This window comes from Rhyacophila brunnea, unplaced genomic scaffold (genome assembly GCF_057557595.1).
Source record: "Rhyacophila brunnea isolate RB1 unplaced genomic scaffold, BYU_Rbru_1.0 scaffold_11, whole genome shotgun sequence".
Classification (NCBI taxonomy): domain Eukaryota; kingdom Metazoa; phylum Arthropoda; class Insecta; order Trichoptera; family Rhyacophilidae; genus Rhyacophila; species Rhyacophila brunnea.
Genome location: NW_028232763.1, coordinates 5,003,234 through 5,021,733, shown reverse-complemented (window position 1 = coordinate 5,021,733; position 18,500 = coordinate 5,003,234). Strand labels below are relative to the sequence as shown.

At 32.4% G+C, this 18,500-nt stretch overlaps 1 protein-coding gene across 2 annotated transcripts in view; it reads right to left on the bottom strand.

Annotated features, from left to right (window-relative positions):
• The window catches only part of LOC147078295 (pyrokinin-1 receptor-like), a 197,186-nt gene that overhangs the window by 77,640 nt on the left and 101,046 nt on the right, over positions 1-18,500 (bottom strand). For both annotated transcript variants that reach the window (XM_085958285.1, XM_085958296.1), the window contains exon 2: positions 8,520-8,626. In XM_085958285.1, the coding sequence (XP_085814411.1) occupies positions 8,520-8,626 (107 nt within the window). The remainder of the gene's footprint in view (positions 1-8,519; positions 8,627-18,500) is intronic.

The window sequence follows — 18,500 nt, the reverse complement described above, 5'->3', positions numbered from 1 at the left end:
TTGATAGAAAATACTTTTTTAAAAACCATATCAGAACCTTAGAAGATCATATGGAGGGTCCACATTGAGGAGGTTGTATTGACAGATTTTTGTTTTTACAAGAAATGGATGTTAATCATTTTGGTCAACCTATTATGTCTATACTCTCATCAAAACACATGTTGAAAAAAAACATGTGAATTTACCAGACCCGGGATTCGCACCCGGAACCCTCGATATTATATGCCAACGCGGTAACCGATCGACCATCGTGGGCGTTTACTTGACCCCGTGTCCAAACTACATAATATTAGACTCCTCTCTTACCGGTAAAGAAATTCGTGGAAAATGATCGATTTATTATAATGTTTTCAGGGATATTTTATTCCTCGAAAAAAAGAGTTAAAATTTTGTTGGTTTTATGACATTACATTTTATACAACCCCCTTTATCCCCTTCGCCATAAATTATCATATTATATTCCCTCCCTCCTTTAGAGCATGACGTCATATATGGACGACCCTTGAAATACCCTTCTCTTTCTGCGGATGTCCAGAACATTACTTATTAATACTTGTTTTGGGCAATTTTGGTAGCGCAAATCCCATATAAATTCTCTATCCACGTCCATAAATTGCCGCCATTTAGGCACTGAAGTACCAGGCACATTGATAAATATATGACAGATAGTTACTTCCAGATCATAAATGCGTCAAGACGTGCATTTGTTTGACCCTAGCGTCATCACAGAAGTATTTCAATTACGGATTATCGGTTCGCCCAATGTCGCGTAAATCACAGTAATTTATAAACAACCAAACTACCCAACCATCTATTAAACAAACTACAGAGTGACTCAAAAAGCACAGTGTAAACGGGGAGTGGTAGTGCTAGTGAGTGAAAACCAGATTATGGTGCCAGCCTTATCATCATTAAATGTCAGTGTCTGGAATACTTGATAAAATCACCCCCTTCCCAGCATCTAACTCATCTCGTCCTATTAAAGTCCACTAAAAAGCGTAGCCAACACTTATAAACATTTCAATTAGGTATTGTTTTGTAGAATTGTGAATTATTATTATTCATAATTATATATATTCTATGAACCCTTTTAATTAGGTCAAAATATAATTTTAATGAGTTTGTTTTCGTATTTTAGATATTAATTTTATCAAAATGTCTAAAGAAATTGAATGTCTTAGATCTTTCAAAATATATATAATTAATAAAATAATTCGTCTGCGGATTCATTTATAAAATAATATAAATTTCTATTGTCGGTTAGAATTCTTGGTATTTAAAAGATCGATTGGAAAGCTTTCATTAAAATTTTATTGACGTACGCGACGAACAAAAACATCCCTTGTTTTGGAAAATAACAACACTTACTTATAAACGTATTCGGTAAACACAATATTATGGTACATTTATTAATTCTAAAGCATATGAGTGTTTTACTATACATAAAATTGGATTGTTTATCGATTCTGATTGGATAGTTTTCATATTAAAAAGATTATTTTGTAATCTCCTATATATTATTATCCTAAGAGATTTTGGAAAATGCACTAACAGCTCATTTAAGCGACATTTTATTGTTATTTTTACATCTTCACTTCGAAATGTGCGCTACCGATTCATCTACCGATTGAATTGAACACATTTCAGAAATTTTCCATGATTTTACATGTACGTGACGTTTATATCCGATATTTTCTTACACACCGTATAAAATTGCCATATTTACTGTTTACGCCTCACAGAATGACGTCTTCGTCGCTTAAGACCTTATAATCCTTTATTTGACAAACAAATTCGATTATTTTTATTCAAATATCGTAATGTAGGCATTGGCGCACTTTTTTCCGGTGAACAAACCATAATCTTGGTACAATTCACTACGTATAATATCATTTGACAGCGGGGTACGCTACTGTCCGCCATTTCATAGATAACGTAATATTCCAAATTTGATTTTTTCTAAATACTTTGTGGCTGTTCACTCAATCTTTTTTTATTGAATAATTACCTAGGCTACTAATTTCTATAGATTAGATAGTCATATTAAACTAACAAAGTTGCCATTGCAAACAATGAAAGAAATTAATACGAATTGTTATAGTCATCAAAATGTGTGCTATTGTATAATATCTACGTATTTTTATCATCCCTATCATCATCAATCTTGACCTATCCACTGCTGGATGAAGGCCTCCTCAGCCTTATTCTACTCCTTACTTACACATGAATTGTTATATTTATCAAAATCAGTGATATTATATTATTATCTACCTATCTATATATAATGCCATTATTATCACGAGCCTCAATAAATCCACTGCTGGATGAAGGCCTCTCTACGTTGATTGTATTCTTGACAGTATTGAATTTCTAATGCTATTTATCTACATATTCATATCGTCATCATAATCATCATCATCATCAACCAGGATCAATCCACTGCTGGATGAAGAGTTCCGCAACCTGATTCTACTACTATTGGTTGACGAATTTGTGATATTATACATATTTCTATCCATCTTATCATCATCGACTTGAACCAATCTACTGCTGGATAATGGCCTCCCTAGCCCGAATCTACTCCTTTCTGTCATATGAATTGCTGTATTTATCAAAATCAGTGATACTATATTTATCTATAAATTCATATTGTTATCATCATCATCATCATCAACCAGGATCAATCCTCTGCTTAATAAAGACCTCCATAGACTGATTCTACTCCTATTTGTCATATGAATTTCTGTATTTATCAAAATCGGTTATATTATATTTATCTACATATTCATATCGTCATCATCATCACCATCATCACACCGACCTGAACCAATACACTGCTTAATAAAGACCTCTCTAGCCTGATTTTACTCCGTTCTGTCATATGAATCCCTGTATTTATAAAAATCGGTGATATTATATTTATCAGCATATTCATATCAGCATCATCATCATCATCATCAACCAGGATTAATCCACTGCTTAATAAAGACCTCCCTAGCCTGATTCTACTCCTGTCTGTCAAATGAATTTCTGTATTTATCAAAATCGGTGATATTATATTTATCTACATATTCATATCGTCATCATCATCATCATCGACCTGAACCAATCCACAGCTTTATAAAGACCTCCCTAGCTTAATTTTACTTCTTTCTGTCATATGAATTGCTGTATTTATCAAAATCAGAGATATTATATTTATCTACATATTCATATCGTCATCATCATCATCATCATTATCATCAACCTGAACCAATCCACTGCTTAATAAAGACCTCGCTAGCCTGATTCTACTCCTTTCTGTCATATGAATTTCTGTATTTATCAAAATCGGTGATATTATATTTATTTACATATTTATATCGTCATCATCATCATCACCGACCTGAACCAATCCACTGCTTAATAAAAACCTCCTTAGCCTGATTCTACTCCTTTCTGTCATATGAATTTCTGTATTTATCAAAATCGGTGATATTACATTTATCTACATATTCATATCGTCATCATCATCAACCAGAATCAATCCACTGCTGGATGGAGGGTTCCGCAACCTGATTCTACTACTATATTATACCTATTTCTATATTCCTTATCATCATTGACCTGAACCCATCTACTGCTGGATAAAGGCCTCCCATGCCTGATTCTACTCCTTTCTGTCATTTTAATTGCTGTATTTATCAAAATTGGTGATATTATACATATGATATCTATTTATATTTCCATTATCATTATGAGCCTGAATCAATCCACCGGTGGATGAAGGCCTCTCTTAAGTTGTTTGAATTTCTGTCGGTCATATGAATTGCTATATTTATCAAAATTGCTGATATTATATTTACCCATTAAAATATCGTCATTATCATCATCAACCGAGATTAATCCACTGCTGGATGAAGGTTATCCCAACCTAATTCTACTCTTCTTGGTCATATAAACTGCAATATTTTTTTAAATTTGTGATTTTATATACCTACCCATTTATATCGTCATTATCGTCATCAACCTGTATCAATCCACTGCTGGATGAAGGCCTCTTTAAGCTGATTCCGCATCTTTAGGTCTTATAAATTCCTATTCTTATCAGATATAATATGTATTGCTTCATTATTTATCAACATTTGTGTCGATATGAATGTCCCGCACCGGGAAACTATATTGTTTAAGGTTAATTTTTAAATCAAAATATGATTTTTAAAATATTATTCTATGACTCCAAGCATTTATTTTTTATAGACAATGAAACAAAATAATGTTTAAATTTATTTTTTATGCTGCTAACCTTTTTTTATTATGTAAATGGGACCCGTAAGAGATTAATATTCGCGTTATATTGGATCGCTATTTATGATAATCACGATTGAGATGTATAATTATTTATCATATTTAAATGCACATATCTACACATATATTGTATTAAAATTAAAATAACAGTGGTAGCAATCGGCGATTGCCAGCTGTTCTGCTAAACCTAGCAGCCTGAAATGGTGTCAGACGATATTGAGAAGGCCAGACTCCAGAATAGAGCACGCACATGACTCCAAATTTGTATTGGCAGTGACGACATGCAGATCGTAAAACTGACAAATCAGCTAAATTTTCAACTGTCTGACGTGAATGAAAATTTATCCCGAAGAGAAAACTATGGCGCCGTCTATACACACTTTACAATTATTATATTAAAATCCAACACCAAGTCACTATGACGAAAAGCTGTCTGCAAGACCTAGCGAGACAGATTGGCGAGAGCTTATTATTACTATCTTTTTTAGTTTACTAGTTATTTATTATTACTATCTTGCTTCTTTATACATTTTTTAATATTTGTTAAGTTACGTTACGTTAACAACCTAACAATATATATAATACATACATCGAAGAAAAACTACATAAATATTATTATCTTCAGGATACTTACTGTGTTTGAATAATCCATGTAATTAGGTAGCTATTAAAAATAGAATTGTATATTAAAATTCCATTTATTTTAACCGATAAAATAAATGTGTTCTCGGATGGCTGCTAATATTATTTCCCTTAATTATATCAATCAGAGTAATGATCGTAATTGCCGAATTGATGGGAAAATTGAATAAATGAGCAGAAAAACTTTTCCCATCGTTTAGTTTATCTAAAATTCATAATTTTGAAAAACACCTTTGAGAAAATATATTATAACCAATAGAAAAAAATCTTTTTGAAAAAAGTAAGACACCCGGCAGGAATCGAACCTGCATCTCTTGGGTTTACGCCCCGTACGCATTGTCCACTATGCTACTAGGTGACATACTAATTACAACAAATTTTAATTATTCGCCTTTTTCAAATACCTGCTCATCAGCGCTCTCCAAATAAAACTACTATTGGCAATCGGTTTTTGTTTATTAAATCAAAGTAGGTACCTACTACTTTAATTACTAACCGAGGTCACGGATTTCTCCAATATTTTATTTTGTAACTATGGTCACTTAGTTTCCTTGTATGACGGCATTTGTTCAGCGGTTATCTCTTCGCTGAGTGACATGTTCAGTCCATTGCCATTCCATCTGCTTAGCGACTTCTATCACATTCTACTCTAGTTATTATTTATTATTATATATAGTTATACTACTCGAAATTTTAGATTTATCTTATATTAAGACTTCGTGGTTATATTTTACTATAAAAATAAATAAATAAAGTGGCCGCGCGGCATAAGCGTTGGACTACAAAGCCGTGGGTCCCAGGTTCGAATCCTGGGTCTGGCAAGTACAAAAAAATTGTTTTTCAATTTGTGTGTGTCAGGGTATGGACCTAATAGGTTGAGCAAGTGGCTGACATCCATTTCTCGTAAAAAACAAAATCTGTCAGTACAAACCTCCACTCTGTGGAGGCCCATATGATCCTATCAGGATCGGACATGGTCGAAAAAAAAAAAATATTACACTATTACACGAAAATTGAAAAAAAAGTGCATTATATGTAAATAAAATAATAATAATATGAAAGAGTTCTACCTATAACTACGGACCTCTGATATAGCAAATATGTTTATATTCTCAAATTTATTAACGACTATCTTTACAGTAATATTTTTTTATGGTATTGATGTATTTTATATGGTCATTAAAAGTTAATTTCTAAGACAAAAAAACAATTAAATAAAACGGTATACTTATAATAGGGATTGCAATACCAAAATGAAAATGTCAATACCGGTTGTCGGTATTAATTATTGAATACCGGTATTTCTTGAACATTAAAAAAACAGAAGTAGGTTCTTATCAATAAATATACCTATTAAAATCTTTTTAAAATATTATTTTATAGCAAAAACCTACATACCTAGGTATCGTACATTATTATGTATTGATCATAATTGTAGAACTAGTGATTTTTACGGATGTTTTGAATATATTGATAATTTTAACTAAAGCCCTCAAAAGTTCATCAGGTGAAAATAAGTCCCGGCTGCAGGAAAAGCTTCTTAAATTCAACGCTTGTACAGTCATCAATAATAATATAGAATAATTGAACATTTTTGTCACGGATGTTTTCTATTTTGAAATATTATTATCATAATTCATCGCGACAATTACTTATATAAATATATTTTTTCACCTCTATTGGATTCACTCAATATATTTGCATTTCAGCAGCACATAACTTATAATTCATTTTCCAAAACGTAAACGGGTGTGCTTTCTTAATACCGAAAAATCCGGTATTTTGGCTTTTTATTATTTCGGTATTAATAAAAACTGGAATACCGGTATTGCAACCCCTAACTTATACATCTTTCCTACAAAATCTACAGTTTTTTAAATCAAAAATCGCAAAGATACTCAAAATTCTCAATTTTCGACCCACAGCACTTAGACCCTTAATACGTATATTATGATATAGTGATATTGTTGATGTATTTTATGTATAATAATGTAAGTAATGACGACTATTTTTAAGAGGTTAATTAAATGTTATCTTAGCATGTATTATAGGTACTGTTTCTTTATAGTAAAAGCTCTCCAAACATTCATTTATTATCTTTTTGAGAAATTCGTAATCGAAGATTGTGGTAGCTCGATTTTTTTTTTCAAGTCTTTGTTTCTGGATGTAAAGATAATTTTGTGCAGGTGTTGGTATTTATTTAATTAGGAATTCCAATACTTCATTGAAAGAAGATATTGTAAACAATCAAAATTTATTTTCGAGTTTTCTTTTCTGGAGACGACGGCCATATTATTTGATTCTTAAATATTTATTTATTTAAAAATAAAACTCATAAAACTTGACTTATAAGTAATGTACCTATACTTATAAAAATAATAATTTAAATAAATAAATACACAAAAACAATATAAATATTTAATGAAAAATATGATGCCTTTTCATAATAAGAAAATCATTTATATTTATTCTTTCCTTTTAAATGTCTTAGTTATTTCACTCCAGCAATCACTGGATTCTATCGTGTGTATAGATAGATAAACGTAGAAGCCTGTAACACTCTTCTTTTGATGGGACCATCGTGTATGTTGCTTAAATTATCTGCGTCGACTAATTAAGTGAATTAATGAAGGTTCTAGGAAGTATTTATAGAAGTAGAGCCAAGAATGCTCCTATGGTTTCATTGTGTTGTTTTATTTCTCAAGTACCGACTTACCTTCAATAAATAAACTAAACATCTAGCTTATTTTCAGCACATTTAAAGCTCTTAAAGGGTTCAAAAAATGCTACTTAATTAAAATGCCATAAACTAGGTGGCTATCGAAAAATTCTACATCTAGTAAGAAAAACGCAAAGTTGGCAACGCTGCTTCTACTACGTTGCAATGAGGATGTACATACTAATAATATAGGATCTAGGACGATTTGGCGCTGGGACAATTGGACGCCACGCAATTCGAAAATATATAGACGTTAATTACTCATATGTACTTTAAAAAAATATATTTAATATTATTTATATTTAAATTATTATATTATGATTTAACAGTTGGTGAGAATTTAAATATGCACGCGTAAATAATGATTTAATCGTGCATATGTTTCACTTCTAACAGAAAGGGAGTTTTTTATTTATAAAGCCTTAGGCATGGTAATTCTCAATCCGCAATAAAAAAAACGTCATGGTAAAAGTAAAATGAATTAAAACTACTAAATAGTAGATAGAAATTGATTAAAATTCCTCATCTACGTACTGTTTACGTGTCTACGACAGTGCGGCGTCCAATTGTCCAGGCGTCCAGTTGTCCCATTCTCATAATATATAACCAAACTTATGAAATATAGTATCAATGTTATATGTATATTGATTTTAACGGAACTCAATTCAGTGGAGTTGATTTTAGCATGTTTGAAAAATACTTTCAGAGTAATATTGTTCGTACAAGTAAGTATTACAAATATGTAAGTTGTGAAAGAAAATATCAAGAATTTCCTCGTATGGATAATGGCTCATTAAATCGATGTGTTTACAAAACATATATTGAATGAATGTTGTTTAAAAAACGTTGTATAAACATCAAAGTCATATACCTGTAAAAACATGTCGCTTGGCTTCTCCGTGTTTTTTCCATACACTGCTAACAAGCGTTGGGCGTGAAAAGGTGCCCAGCATAGAAAAAACGACACAGCTACTGCCACTGGAAAATAAAAAAACCTTATTTTAGTATCACATAATAAACTTGATTTTATATTATATAATTTTAAATTTTCCTAAATAAAAATGAAAATTCTGCGCAATTCTAATGTAAAACAAAATATTTCGAAGTCAATGACTAGTGATTGCAATACCGAATGAATACATAAATACCGGTATTTCGATATTTCTTATTGAATACCGGTATTAAAACCGGTATTCGTCAAAACATATTATAGAAAAAAGTACCTATCAATAAATTATAACTATTAAAATCTATTTTATACCAACCTAAAATACATACCTACATGTATATTGTTTACCTTTGTAAATAATATGTAGGTATACAATAGTATAGATCATAATATTTTATTCCGGCTACAAACAAATCTCTCTAAAATTCAGCGTTTGTTGGATGTACTATCAAAGTGGGATCAATGGTTATAGAATAATTGGAAATATTTGGCACTTTTTAGAAATATGTTTATTTATCGCAACAATTCAATACGTAGGTATATTTGAAAGATTTTGTTTTAATGTTATTTAACTTTTGTTGGTTTCAGTCAATATATTTTTGGTTGGCAGAATAAAACTTATACATATCTATCTCTATTAATTTAATATGCAATACAGTTTAGTGAGTAGGTTATGAAAAAAACATTTGAAAAACATAGACGTGTATGCTTTCTTAATATCGAAAATACTGCTATTTTTGGATTTTTGAAACCGGTATTCGGGTATTGATAAATAATTTTATTGTATACAGGTATTGCAATCCCTATCAATGAGAGATGAACCAAACAAATAAAAATAGTGTTCCTGTTATTAAATTAAAAATGAACTAAATTAAATTATACGTGCTGTTAAAATCGTAATAATAGATCGGTGATACGTGTTAATCGACGAATTATTTTATTTCTGATCGATTGACTAAATAAAGCAGAGTCGGCTTGATTTTATTTGAAATTGGCGCAACTTCAGAATGTTTTCAGATGTCTAAAAACTCTACTAAATTATCATCATTGACAAATAACTTAGTTTTTTGAAAGACAGTTGTATAGCAAATCCAAGTTTGTATCTCTACTATTCACTAAGTTGGTAACAATAATGTACTTATTCTATAAGCTGTGTACCTTTAATCAATACAAATGTAGAAATTTTAAATTTATAATAGAACAAACGGTAAAGACAGTCAGGCAGAATTATTTTATTATATAGTATGGAACTATAGTTATAAAACTAATATTAAGTTCTAAAAGATTTTTGGTGAAAGAGAACTTCTTGAGGCTCAATCAAAAAACAGCTGTGACTGTTTGCATTGTTGGAAAATCTGAAAAAGTTAGGTGATAATGTTATTAATAAGAAACAGCTTGTTTAAATCATGTTTGGAAGATATTCGTTTCCTTCAAGACAGATGAAAGACCGAACGGATTGTTTTAATATTTCTAACGGCAGATTTAAAGAAAATATTTTTCAGAAGGATATCCAACGCTCGATTATTCTACTACGTATTTTCCTCAAATTTAGTCAATCATACTGATTTTAAGGCAGGCCTATGACTGTTTAGTGTCATATGGATATTACGGTGTTGAGGATCTGATACGACTGGCTTAAAATAGGGAGGTGTACTGAAAGTTGGTCACCAGCCTTCGATAGAAGGCGACACCAAATGAAGAATTATATTAATGTATGCCTATATGTTATCCACTCGCCGAGTGACATATGCATACATTACAACTTCATCTGCTTGGTTACGTCCATCACATCGCGTACTCTTGTAAGACCCCTTATTCATTGGGTATTTTGTACATTTCACACCCATGATGGCCGTGCGGTTTAAGCGTCGGCCTATAGCGTCGTGGGTTTCAGGTTCGAATTCTGGGTCTGGCAATTGTTTGTTTAACTAGTTTTTCAATTTGTGTAAGAGACATGTGCACTCTCGTATGGCAAGTTGTTCGCCTCTAAAGCAGTAGGCCTTGAACTTGAATCCCGAGTATGATAAATAAATTGAGGGGTAGATTATAAAAACCACATATTATGTCAGTTTTGTTTTTTTAAATGTTTTATATTATATAAGTATTGTATATCACGCTCTTATTTACATTTAAAGAAAAAAAACAGCACATAACACGAATTAAAAGGTGTATTTAATAATAATTAAGTCAAATGACATTTTTGTCTATTACATATTTTTCTGATAGGTAATTTAAAAGTTCTAATGATTATTATTTCTCATTGAAAAATAAGTACATATTATTGTGTAGTATTACATAAAAAAAATCGGTGTGTGTACGTATATACGCACGTTAGAAGTTATACTTCTTTGGCGTAGCAAAACAAAAAAAAACTTGTGATAAACTAGATTCTTTGACTAGCTCTAATAATCTTGTTAAATTACACACTCAAGAAAAAGGACCGCTCACTGGAACGCCATTGGTTTATTTCTATACACTATAACTTATATTACTAACTGACGTTTAAACGTTTGTTTACGTATGGAATTGCAAATAGCCGACAATAATAAATTCCCTGCCTGGGCAACGGAACAATTCTAAACTATAATATTATCCTGTATAATCGTCACGATTGCAGTATCATACTGTGGTGTAAATGGAGTGCGTTCGGCTGATGAATCGAGTGCGTTTTTTTTCTTGTGAAAAAATAAATTATGTGTTACATGCCAAAAATACACTCTGATCTGATTTCCCAAACGCGCCAAAAGAAGTTTAACTTCAAAAATCATAATTCACAAGGAAAAGATTCTATTAAGTAAGTCTTTTTGCTCTCCGGTAAAATTGTTCAGTTCTGACAGTTACGTTGATTTCGTAATCCACCATTTAATTTACACTATGTTGTTTTCTTAATTTGCGTTTAGATGAAAGGTATACATTTATCTTGAAAGCATCGATGTTATATAATAAACAAATTAAAATTATTCAATATAAACCAACTGCGAGGATTATATTAGATTACTAGCTGACCAGGCAAACGTTGTTCTGCCATATAAATTATTTCTAGTGAATATTTTGGTTGTTAAATAAAAAGTAACAAATGTATCGTAAGTGTGTGGGGATGGGATCTATGACAGAAAGAGGAATAGAGAACTGTAGACGATGACCGCCGATAAAAACAAAAAAACATCAACCATTCATTTTCTCAATTCAAAATGAGTAATGATGTTCATAATGAATGAATTACCTGTGACAGGATCTCGTTGTTTAATGTTTATGCAATATCCGTCTTGTCCCTTTCAGAAAATTAGCGGATATTGGAGAGCGTCGTATGAACGGTGTGTGTCAGCGATGAACTCCAGATTATTGTTTCTTCTTCGAATCACGATTTCTCGCGTCGATGTGCGGTCGCCAACCATGATTCCAGCAATGTCGTCAACAACAGTCGCATTGAATCGACGTACGTGCTCTCCAGCTGGTGTTTTATCAGGATTGATGACAATAGCGTGATTGTCACTTTCCAATTCGTGCATGTGTGCTTTGAAGAATTTCAGTAATTCATTGTGCTCATTCAACAGGGCGTCCAGTTTGCCGACAATGCGCCTGGCATTAGGCGAATTGAGGCTATTGTAGCCGCAACGTGCATCCACATGATTGATGTCCTCACTGCCGCGCCCATGAAGTAGATTTGTAAAAATGTATGTGGTTCGTTTGGCATTAGCAGCAATGAGCCTACTTTGTGGTATACTTGACCTTTGATTTTGAACGTAGAATGGAATTGTTGACCATTTGCCGCAGTATTGTGAACTATTTCTGTTGCTCCGGACGAAGTCATTTGGAAGCATGAATTGAATGTGCGAATGGACTTCAGGAACAGGTTTGAATCTGGAACCGTGCCAATGAGCAAGCTGTTCAATGGTTCTGGTGGTATCTCAATTTCTGGTAGTTGCACTTTTCCTGACTCATCCCGGCTGACTCATGTTTGAATTTGAGCGCATGACAATGGGGACATTCTTTGTCCATAGCACCAATCAGCACTTTCGGATGAGCGGAATATTCAATATCTGGCTCGTACTCGAATGCGAGTTGAAGGAACGAAGCGGATGTAAATGTTCGATGTACTTGTTGGCGTTGTCGGTCATTTACTCTGCGTGTGTTAACTACGAACCGGCGCGCTTGGCTCCGTTCCAATTGTCGTTGTTAATTTCGTTCAGCTCGTGCCTCTTGTGATTGAGATGCACGCAATTGCGACATGCTTACACGCACGTTTTTGTTATCTTGTTGGATTTGTTCGTCTGTTTTTTCTACTCTACTATTTCACATGTTTGTTGCTTTATTCGTTCGACGGCCCAAATGCCCCCCCTTGCGTCTTGCTGGCATTGTGCACTGTAATACACGCACATAAAAATAGATAAATTAAAATAAATCGTACAAAATTTTGCACGCACTGCGTTGTGATTTGCCGAATGAAATGTCAAAATGACGCGACGCTTCTCTTGAATTCTTCTCGGACATTCAACAACATAAATAATTTCGTTCTGTTTGAAATACGAACGACGGTTAAATTTGTTCATACAAAAATAATAAAATCGCGATTAAAAAATGGGAGGATGGGGGTAGGAAATGAAAATTTGAGGTTATAGGTATTTTTTTATGCCAAATAATAAAAAAAATACAAAAAAAAAATGTCAAAAAAATAAAAGAAAAATTTTCTGGATAGAGATACCCTAATCACCTAGCGGTATGAAATATACTTGTTGACATATTATATAGAGATTAGAATGAATCCACCTCTTTTGCAATTTTTGATGCTTTATGATACGATTTAAATAGCTGTATGTACCCAATACCCGTGTCATCCAATGTTTTATAAAATTTGTGGTGGATTATCAAAACAAAATAGGAGAGTATATGTGTGCGCGAAACGTGATTTTTATGAATGCAAGTAGTTTCTACGTGATGTTTGTTCCACTGGTCATTGCATCGGAATCACGTACCAAAAAGGGTGGATTTTTGCTTCCTTGTAAATATGTGCGGATAGAATTTCAATACAAAATGACGTATACAACGTAAAACGTAAAATCCTTATTATTATAAACGTAATATAGCTAAAACTAAGAACCCTAGGGAGATTTATAGTTGTTTAATTTGTTTTGTGTATGGTAATGTATTGATATGATGTACCCGTATTTAAAACTGTTTAAACCATTGAAAAAAACGAATACTATGTAATATTATAATAAATATTCCATTTATCAACGTTACCTTTGGCTTTAAAAAAGATTAAATAAGAATGAGATTTGAGAGTCAGTCAGCATCTTTACGTGTAAACAGTTATTGTAACGATAGTTTAAAATACTCACCACTGCTGCCAGTAAATCCATGCACGTGTACAGGTGCTATTTGTTAATATATTAGCATTTTATTTTACTGGATTCTCCGTGCTTCTTTCTTTCATGTATTAGTAGCTGAATGTCCAGTAAATTCAGTTAAACCATACTTTAAAGCGTGCCGACTTCAGTCTTGGGTAACTGCTCACAAGACATTCCCATGCATAAAAAACTAAAGATGTCATACGTTTCAATTTAAATGCCTTATGATATGTCTAATTAAAACCGGGCTTGGCTTGGAGGGTAAGTTTGTATTGTCGTTCTTATGTCGTTTCAGAGATCCCTGAATTCTGCTGTCCGCATAACTCAATGTATTATGAGCCTTATAGTATCATTTGTTTCGTTGGATAGTCGTATAACCAGCCTCCTTCTACAAACAATTGTTTTCTTTTTTAACAAATTCAAAAAGAATTATGGAATTCTCAGAATACATCTATATAGAGCATGTCTCATGTATATATATTTCAGAACGGAGAAATTCGTATATGTTATTCTTTCCATAAACAATCCTACAGAAGTTAATATAAGCCTAGTAATTAAAAAAGCGTCATTAAGCTATTCCTAGAAAAAAAACGTGTGTGGTAATAATGTGTACCTATATACTCATTTCAGTAAGGCAGGCTCATGTCCATTAGTTTGGTTTCATTTCTATTGTGATAGGGGCATGTGTGTTACTAGAGCAATCCTGCATGACTGCTCATTTGAGTCTTTAACCCTATCGGTGGGCCTACACTATTTAAAAAAAATCTAATACATATTAAGATTTTTAAAAAGTTATGAATTATACGAGACAGAAGTAAGTGGAAAGAGTTAGAGAATACCTTTGTGCAAATATGAGTCAATATGAGTATAAATATATAAGAATAATAGATATAGATGACATATAAGTGATTTCAACCCTAACTTATGTATGGTTTTAATACCTACAAAATTTCTTTGTTAATCTAAAGGTATTTTAAGAATGTGACTAACAGGTTTAGTGGAATGGTTTTTTTATCTGTAATATGTAAAAAAAAAGAAAAATAAAATCTGCATTATTTATGATTTCGAAATAATTTGTTCTAATTTGACTATTTCCAGAACAACTACACATGAATGTTGTAATTTTTTTTTTAATTTTGTGTCTATTATTTCTATGTATTCCGTTATAACTCAAAAACTGTTGTGTCATCATTAATAGATGACGCACAACTTATCGCTCAGATTATTAATACTAATTTAGTAGAGTTTTATCTTGATATTATCTTGCAATTTAAAAAAATTAATGAAATGTTCTCAAAATAACGCACCTGCAACTTGAGTAGGTAAAATTGTGAGATAGTGATAGTGGTGGGGTGAGACAAAATGAGGCAGAAATAGAGGGGTGAGCGCCTATATCCAGCTATTGTCGATTGAAAATTATTAATAAAGATCCCGAGTCGGTAAACTGGTTAGATTGTGGTGGTGGAGCGGTGAGGTGAGATGCGGGTAAAGGGGATCAATCCAATCGTTTATTTCTTCAATATATTTACTGAAATATTATTATTAAAAAAAGATTATAATATGGTACTTACTGAAATAAATGTATCATCATTTTAATATTAAATTAAATAAATTTCTAATTACTTAAATTAATATTATGAGGAAAACCAGAATTTTTTCATTTTTATCTTTGTCTAAATAAATTATTTAACTTTCCTAAATTTGAAGCACTAAACAGATTGTACCTACATAGAACTGTGTTATTAGTAAACTAATTCGTAAATAATTGTCAGTGTACGTGAAAGGGTTAGCAAAAAGGTCTGCAATATCAACTCCTGCCAAGTGAGGGTCGAGCCGGCAGGTTGTACTGAATTTATGCCATGGGCAACGTAAGCATTCGTACAAACGCTTTCGGAATATGATAAGAGGGTTAACACGCTATTGTGGGTAAAATGATATTAGCCTTGGTATAATTGTTACTCATTATTTCCCATAGTACCTATATTACGAATTAAGGAAGATTGTATTTTCTTTGTAAATGTTTTAATATATTTTCTGCCTACGCAATAATTATCTTAGTCCTAGAACTAATTAAAATAACAATCACAGTGACAATAAATGGACCATGGCAAATGTTAATTAAGATAAAAATTAGGCAAAGGTTAAATAAACACTGGATGAGCCAAATATAGTGGCCGTCATCCCTTATTTCCCTACCTACCTCACATTCTTATTTATTATTCTCAAAAGACCAGACGACTAGCAATTACGGGTGATCAATCGACTGTGATTGAATACAGTCAGTTAGCTCGAGTAACATGAAGAAAGCGGTCGCGTTGCGGGCTTGTGATAAACTTTGCCGTCGTTAACTACTAAGTGACTCAAAATGCATATGTTTGACGTTTGTTGTGCTAAATCTGATATGGTTTGAGCGAACGTCGCATCCATCATCTATACTGAACTTTTCATCATCATTGATCAACCTCATATATCATCGATCAAAAGTGTACCGTCCGTTTACGTACATACCGATACACCAGTTCAATAGGGGAACAACTCGAAATTTAAAGGTTTTGAGTTAAGAATGCCATTTAATGTATCTCTTTATAATTCAGCAAAAAAAATAATTTAAAATTTCTTCAATGTGTCATAAAATCGAATAATCCTTTCTAAGATTAATCAGTAATTCCATTATATAATCAAATTTATTTGTTAATTCGTTATTAAAATGTACAATTTCATTGTGCATTGATGAATTCCACTAAATCAAATACAAAAAAACATACACTTTTTATCGAAATCAAGGCTTTAAAAATAAAATAAGAATTACTGCAAAAAATTCAAACGCCATTATCTCGGAACAAGGTTTTATGAGTTATTCCCCTATTGAACTGGTGTATCAATACTTTTGTACATAACTACATATAGTGAGATGGTATCTGAAGCAATTTCATTTCTCTTAATTAGTGTCAAAGGTGCATTACAGAATGTATAAGATATAAATAATTATCCCGATTTTTGGCTAGAATGACCGAATTATCATTGCGTAACCAACATCTCACCTGAAATCAATCACTATGCAGCGTCATCGACTCAACCAGTTTGTTGCAAGCTTCGGCACTGTCAACAGCATAGTAAAAGTTATCTTGCGTTACAATGCACATGTTCATAAATTAACATATTTTTTTACAGTAAATAACGCTAACATAAAAAAAGTATTAATTTACAAATTCGTACGTTGCAACGCAAGACAACTTTGACAGTATTATTGCCAGTGCCGAGGTCTGATACGGACTGGTTAAGTTGGCGATGCTACAAATCAAAGGTAACCTTAGAGAGCTCGCACATCAGAAGCATGCGTCTTACGATGAATTCGTCGATGTGACGTCATCGTAAACCAAGAAACAAACGTTATCAAATGGAGATTCGCAGATTGGCCAATACAACTGCAACGCGAGACGATCCGCAGATGCAATATGTCGCATTTGCTACAGCCTGCATGTTGTATCTAAAAAAAGTCGACTCCGCGCAAGCGCACAATTGGCGGATCGGCCATTTTTCTCCAGACTGTCGATATCGCTAGACAGATGTGCGAGGTTGTATGAAGGAACGCCGGCTGCCCGTTCTCAGAAATTTTGATTTATGGCGGTAAGGCACACGAGGCGAGTTGTGATGTGCGAGCCGGCTTAGTCTTCTAAATATGGAATTCCAGCCTAGCTTTATTTAGAAGTAAGTTCGACTTTATTTCCTCTATATTCTATCTATAACAGCGCTGTCTAACTGGCGGCCTGCGAGCTGTACAGCAAATTTTTCATCAAACATTGGGGAGAGAATTACCCATCATACATTAAAATATGAAAACATTTCATAATACTACTAAATATTAAAAATAATTTTTCAAAACATTTTTTTTTACTTAAATTAGATACCTACCCTGATTGAAGATTTTAATACAAGGTTTTCTCAATTTGATGTCCTTAAGCTGAGTATTAATTTATTCAGTGATCCATTCATAATCGATATTAGCTCTGCTGATCCTAAATATCAATTGGAAATATGCGATATTCAGGCTGACCCATTTATTGCATCTGGTGGATCAACTGGAATATAAGTGTTCAACCTTTTGGATTCTTATAGAAAAATACCCAAAAATGAGAGACCACGCTTGAAAATATAATTAGACTTGCCACAACAAATGTTTATATTGACATAAAAGAAATTGTTGCTCAACAACTAACGCCACAATGCTCCCATTGGACAACTTATATGTACGTATAAGTATAATCATTGTTTTATAAACGTAATTAATTTATGATGACTGAAAAATTTTACAAAAAAAAAACAGTAATATATTGTTTATATTATTTTTAGTTGTGTTAAAAATAACTTTTGAATTGACATTAACTGACTTTTCATTTACCTATCCTCTTTGGCCCCGAAATATTTGCTAAAGAAAAAATGGCCCGCGGCCTAAAAGAAGTTGGACAGCGCTGATCTATATATCATTAGATTTTTGCTTCTAGAAAGAAGGCGTCAAATAAACATGCATACGTCACGTCTACGTTGTGACGTCTTA